Below are 6,494 nucleotides of genomic sequence, written 5' to 3' on the forward strand. Positions count from 1 at the left end.
GTTGTTGTTGTTATTTTGTTTTTGACTTTTTTTTCTTACCAAATGATTGGATATTTTCTTTGTTGTTTATTATATTCTCCATGTAAAATTGTTTAGATTTAAAATCGGCCATTTTAGTCTTATTTAATTGTTATTTTAGAAAAATTAAGCTTATTAGTAATAATTACTTCTATGTTTATAAGTTTCTTTGATTTTTTTTTAATCTAAATTTTAACCATAGACTTCAAAATCTATATCAAATTTTGAAAATGGATACTTACTTTTTTATTTAATTTTTTAAAACTTGTTTAAAATATTGAGTGCTTTTAATAAAAGAAAGATACATACTAAATAAAGTGGTTGTTTGTGAGAAAAAAGAAACAAAATCTTCAAAAAGTAAAATTAGAAAACCAAAATTATTGAAGGGAACCTTAGCCAATGCAATTTAATTAATATTTTGGCAACTTAGGTATACGTTTGAGGCTTTTAACACTTTATTTGAATTTCTATAATATTCTCAAAGAAAAAAGAAAAAAAAATTGAGAGAATTTAAACTTTGTATCTTTACATTTAAGCTTGGTGTCTATTTTATTCTTGAGATTTGAATGCAAATATTTACTCCATAACGTTTAAAAACAAAGATTTTATTTTAAAATTCCAAAACTAAATAACTATTATGCTCAAATTGCATGGACAAAAAAGTATAATTTGCTAAAAAAATAAAGTTCTTCAAAGATCTCTTTTTTTAGAAAAAAAAAATGATGTGTAGGATAAAGTCATATCTCTAATCTTGAAATCGATAAGATAAATTTATGTTAGTTGAGTTATACTCATGTTAAAATCTATTTCTTAAGAATGATGGTAACTAGAGTGTACTCTACTCTCTTTTTTTCAAAAATATTTGAAATAAAAAATTGAATAATTACATTTTTTTAGTACAACAACTATAAGAATGAAATATTCTTTAACTTCAAAGGAAGGAAAGACATTTCGATTATAGTTGGGCTAAATTCACTCTAAAAAATTTATATGATATTTCAATATAAATATTTCAATGAAAATACGAATGTAACTTCCATGAATATATTTGAAAAGGTTATAAAAACAAAAAAAATCAAGAAAATAAATTTTAATTAATAATTAAACACTTTTATTTTTGAAAAATGAGTAAACATGTTTATTATTTATATTATATTTATTTTTATGTTTAATTTTTTGTGTTTCATATTTTCGAATGGTATAATAGAATATCGATCCATGTGACGATATTAAATCTATGAAAATGTGATATTAACGAGAGTACGAAAGATTTAAATTTAACATTATAATAACAACGTGTGTAAAATAGGAACAACCTATTAGCCCAACAAAGCCTCATTAAATGCAAGCCAGTTAATGAGGAATCCTTTGGTACAAGATTCTCCAAAAACCAACAACAACTTGTCAAATATATCGATCACTAAAATCAATGTTTGCATCAACTAAGAATTTCTCCATAAATCATGGAATTTCATACTCAATTCTACTATTATATGGTCCCTCATTCTGCTCCATAATTATACCATTATTAATGGATTGATGATGTCCACCATTTCTACTATTAAAGAGAGAAAAAAAAAAACCCCATATTTTAGCTCTCTAGGAGAATTAGAGGTGACGTTGTATAAATTCCTTTTTAATAAAAGGAAGATAATCAAAATCTCGAAACTAGAAAATACTTTTAATAGGAGATGTTTAACAAACTATTATATTAAATCCTTGGTTGTAATGAATTAGGAGTGGACATATCAAAATTATTAATCTATAATCTATATTCAATCTATGGGGAACCAATTATTATAATGATTTTGTCAATCAAACTCTTAACCAGATAGAATAATGTATACAACATTGATAAAAGAAACCAAAGGTTTAAAAAATCCTTTACTAGCTCTATATGTAATTTTAAACTAGAGAAAGAAGAGACTATTATGAGTGATCTTAATTAGTATAAATACAATTTATATGATGTAAGAGTTTAGAGTTCAAAAACTGTAAAAGTATTTCAAATTTATATCCAAAGATTATTAGGTTGAATACAAAATTTTGAGATATTAAAATTACACATTTCAAAAATATAATGAAATAATACTCTCCATGCATTAGCTATCATTCTTAAACAAAAAAAAAAAAAAAAAAAACTTAACTCAACTAACATTAATTTGCATAGAAGACTGAATGGTTAGTGGTTCAAATCTTTCACTTTCTATTATATTTTTGTATTAAAGAAAAACCATCGTTAATTCTTACAACTAGCTAAAGAAAAGACCTTTAAAAAGATAATAAACGTAGACAAAGAAAACACATGAAAATCATTGGAAAAAAAAAGGTATCATTGTATTTTGGTTTGTAGATAGAAAGGAGAAGAAAATAATTGTTTTTTTTTTTTTTCTTTCTTTTAAAAACTCATATGATCATAGTGTGTGCGGAAAAGTGCATCTTCTTTTCTCCAAAGGAAAAGTAATATTTGTAAGCCCATCAAACATACCTTCTTTTCTTTTCTATGCCTCTTTTTTTAGAAACCTCCAAATACATAAACCCAACTTTTCTTTTTACACCTAAACTTTTCGAATACCCACCACTCTATCGCGTCTTTTTAAATTACAAATTTATCGTTTAAGATCATGCAAGTAAAGTGAAGTTTCTATTACGCTCCATATTAAAATCGAACCATGAGATTTAAACATCGTTTCTTTTCTAAAATAATATAACGACTTTTCGATAAATACGTCATTACACCTCATATGAATTTTCCTAAACGTATGTTTTCAAAATCTCAAACACATAAATATCTAACCAAGTTTTACTAGATTTCTAAGTAATCTAATCCATAAAGAAATGAATTAGTTTGATTTTATTTTATTTTCCACATTATCCTTTTACGTTACCCATTATATGTAGTTATTTTGGAAATAAGAATTATATGAAGACAAACAAGACAAAGAACTTGAGAAAAAAGGTGGCTAAATTACAATACTTTTTTCTTTTCTTTTCTTTTTTTTTTTTTTTTTTTATAGGAAAAAAGAAACAAAGTTAGTTTACAAGATATGTGTAGTAGAAGGGCACCCAGGCCAAGGAAAAAGTTACAATCTTTTGTGTTTTTTTTTTTTTTCCTATTTCCCCCTTCTCCTTTTCTTTTTTCTTTTTTTTTTTTTAAACTAATAGTCCCTAGAGAAAAAGGAAATTACAACAATAATTCACTGAATTTCCCCTCACCCCCACACTTAAAACAAAACATTTCCTTTAAAGGGTGTTCTTTTTTTTTTTTTTTTTCCTTATTCTTTCCCTCACTTTCGACTAATTTCAAACCCTGCAAGGTCTTCTTCTTAATAAAGATGGTCGTTTCCATTGCACCAAACGTTGTAAAAAGTACATAACCTATAATAAAACAAATATTTCAAAACTCATAAGAAAACAATAATAATAATAATAATAATAATTATTATTATTATTATTATTATTATTATTATAAGAATAAATATAAAATAATGTATATATGAACTTGCCTCGGAAGGTTCTCGTAAAGAATAGGAAGCATGAGTGTCTTTAGGAATTTTGGACACAAGAATCCCAAAGCCTTGATTTCTTTCCCTTAGAACCTATATTAAAAGAGCAAAAAGAAAGAAAAGCCATATTATAAACCCCACTATAGCTAGCCTTTAGTTAAATGATTATTAAAAGCTAATTAACTTTACAACCTTAAAACAAACACAAGTTGTCATAAGTGTTAGAGTAATCAATAATTTCATATTAGTAACAACGTATATAATAAACATAGGATACCTTAAATGCATCTTCATCCGTACGATCATCTCCGATGTAAATAGGGAACACGTCGGAGCAATTTGCATACCCTATATTAAAGAATCATAAGTTTTGAGACAATTAGATTAATTATCGTAGTACATCGTACATTATTTGTAACAATAATATCGAATAATATGTGTTGAGAAAATAACCAACCTAGTGATTCTAGCAAAAACTCGAGTGCCTTGCCTTTGTCCCACTTGATAGTCGGACGGATTTCCAATACCTGTGTGAGATCATTAACATCGTAAGTTATGTTATAATCTTTTTGTTTCTTTTAACTACTACGACTAGCTTTTTAAATGATTTGAATGTTTGTAAATAAAAAGAGAGAAAAAAGAGACCTTTCTTCCTTGGGTTAGTCGGAGCATGGGGTATTCTTTAACCACTGATTTCACCTCTTGGGCCAAATCATTCCATTGCTATAAATACAATAAGAAAGAAAAAGTTTAATTTGGAGTTGAAATTGGAGAATAATGAAAAGAGAAGAAAAAGGGTGAGTGTGATATTATTATAATATAATAATGACACTAATAATTGTTATGTAAGTATAAGGATATTTTTACCTTTTCATCAACACATCGAAAATGCACTGAGATACAAAATTTGTTGTTCTCCACTTTGGCTCCTGGAGTTGATTTCATTTTCTCTACCAGCTGTTGATAAACCTATTAAATTAAGTAAATAAAAAAGGATGATTAATAATATAATCTTTGTTTGAATATTTTTTGAAAATAATAACAATAATAATAATAATAATAATAATAATAATAATAATAATAATAATAATAAATTAATTAATAAAATCTAACCTCGTCTATCATAGGAAGAAACTCACTAGCTGGTTGGAAGAGAAGACCTTGATTAACCTAAAAAGAAAACAGCAACCTCGGATTAATCAAATATATTTTGATTGAGGAGAGGAGAAAAGGACGGTTTTTAAATGAATCGGTTACGATACCAAATTACTAATTGGCTAATTAATTTTCAGAACTTTTAAAAGTTTGTTTTTTTAATTTTTGGCAACTTACAGCTTTCTTGAATTTGGAGCTTTTCGTTGGACCTTTAATGTCCATTCCATGGCTGCCGGCGTAGTAAAGCTCCGCCAGTCTTATGAATCCGTAAACCTACAATTCCGTCGCACACGGCGGGGATATCCGAAGGAAAAAGTGTAAATTTCTTTCCTTTTTGAAAATTTAAAAGAACACAATTAAGAGATGGGTTTTCTTTTAAGGAAATTTGAAATTTGAATGTACCTTGTCTCTGCATCTGCCACTTACGATGGCGGTCGGAAAACAACTAGCCAGCTTTTTCACCGTCTTCCTCATCTGAAATGGAAGAAAAGAAAACAGAGTGAAAAACAGAGAGAAAAAAAGAAATGGAAAGTGAAGAGGAAAATGGAATCTGTGAGTACTTACAGCTTCGGACATGAAGGCTTTGTCGGGGTCTTCAACAATCGGAGAAAGAGTTCCGTCGTAATCCAAAAACATAACAATTTGTTTCCCTTTAGAAGCTTCAATTATCTGATCGAACATATCCAGTGCAGAAGGATGATGAAGCTGCTTTCATTACAGAAAACAAAAACAAATAAGACATGGGATGAAATAAGAAGAAGAAGAAGAAGAAGAAGAAGAAGAAGAAGAAGAACAGAGTTGATTTTAATTCTCACCATCCAAGAATTTTGGTGGTGGTCATCGGAAGCAGAGAGTGAAGGGAGAGATTTAACATGGGTAGGAGAGGAAGCTCTCATTGATTCAATCCAACCGCCATTAACATCAAGGTCTTTAAGGATTTTTTTACGGGAAATGGAGATGTAACCACCGCCACCACCACCACCGCCGGGAGCAGGTGGGGGTTTTTGAGCGGTGGTGGCGAAAATAGAGGAGTTAGAAACAGCAACGGTGATGGACATATTGATGCCGGATTTAGTATCGGAAACTACCACATTCTGGTTCGTCATATCCAATTACACAATTACAATACTCTGTTTTTCCTTTGTTGTATTAAAATTGGAGAGTTTCCTTAAAATTGAGAACTTAAAAAAGCTCAAGAAAGAAAACCCAATTGGAATTGGAGTTGGAGAAAGGGAAAATGGGGAGTTGAGGTAGGAAAAACAGATGAAGAGATGAGAGAGAGAGAGTTATGGTGGAGAGAGGGAGGGAGGTGAATGGTGGATTTATAGTGGAGGAGATGAGAATTTGGGGAAGAGGTGGGGTCCATAACGGCGAAAATCCAGACGGCCCTACCACCGTAATCCGGCCGTCGTCAGTGGTAAAGAAGCCGTCACCGTAACACCTCCTCACCGGCGCATCTTAACAGTTTTAAATCCACGTGGCCGACATTCCATGGTCTCAGTCAACTTACTGTACATTCTTGCCGCGTGGATTTTATCGATAATGACATTTTTCTTTTATTTCTAATTGTCCAAAAAGAAAAAAAAAAAAAGATAAATTAATTACCATTTTTCTTTATTACTTCTATTTATTAATTATGCCAAGGAAATAAATATTTGAGTGGTGTTTGGGGGGTGAACTAAAAAAACAATTACATTCTAACATAAATGGAAAGAGATAATATATATATATATATATATATATAGTTAATCGTAAGTTATAACCGTTGAAAATATTCATCATTATAATTAAAATCTCACAATTTGAAATTAGACG

At 29.0% G+C, this 6,494-nt stretch overlaps 1 protein-coding gene across 2 annotated transcripts; it reads right to left on the minus strand.

Moving 5' to 3' along the window:
• Positions 1-2,965: 2,965 nt before the first annotated feature.
• Positions 2,966-5,989, minus strand: LOC103494413 (probable trehalose-phosphate phosphatase J). Of its 2 annotated transcripts, none has more exons than XM_017045972.2 (11): positions 5,495-5,989; positions 5,244-5,384; positions 5,082-5,153; positions 4,857-4,952; positions 4,638-4,694; positions 4,392-4,493; positions 4,170-4,247; positions 3,982-4,051; positions 3,802-3,872; positions 3,525-3,617; positions 2,966-3,396 (listed from the first exon to the last, which is right to left on the minus strand). In XM_017045972.2, exons 1-11 carry the CDS (start codon positions 5,783-5,785, stop codon positions 3,322-3,324), a joined length of 1,146 nt encoding a protein of 381 aa, XP_016901461.2. In that variant the 5' UTR covers positions 5,786-5,989; the 3' UTR covers positions 2,966-3,321. The 2 variants fall into 2 exon arrangements, with proteins under 2 accessions (XP_016901461.2, XP_050943168.1); XM_051087211.1 differs by having other exon boundaries at positions 5,244-5,387.
• Between the last annotated feature and the right edge of the window lie 505 nt (positions 5,990-6,494).

This window comes from Cucumis melo, chromosome 7, assembly GCF_025177605.1.
Source record: "Cucumis melo cultivar AY chromosome 7, USDA_Cmelo_AY_1.0, whole genome shotgun sequence".
Lineage (NCBI taxonomy): Eukaryota > Viridiplantae > Streptophyta > Magnoliopsida > Cucurbitales > Cucurbitaceae > Cucumis > Cucumis melo.

Bases quoted from the DNA above. Each gene is read 5' to 3' on its own strand.
- LOC103494413 (XM_051087211.1), bottom strand. From the start codon at position 5,785: ATGACGAACCAGAATGTGGTAGTTTCCGATACTAAATCCGGCATCAAT. The intron at 3,873-3,981 runs GTTGGTTATTTT...TCTTTAATATAG, and splicing joins GTTTTTGCTAGAATCACTAG to GGTATGCAAATTGCTCCGAC. The intron at 3,618-3,801 runs GTATCCTATGTT...CTTTTAATATAG, and splicing joins CGGATGAAGATGCATTTAAG to GTTCTAAGGGAAAGAAATCA.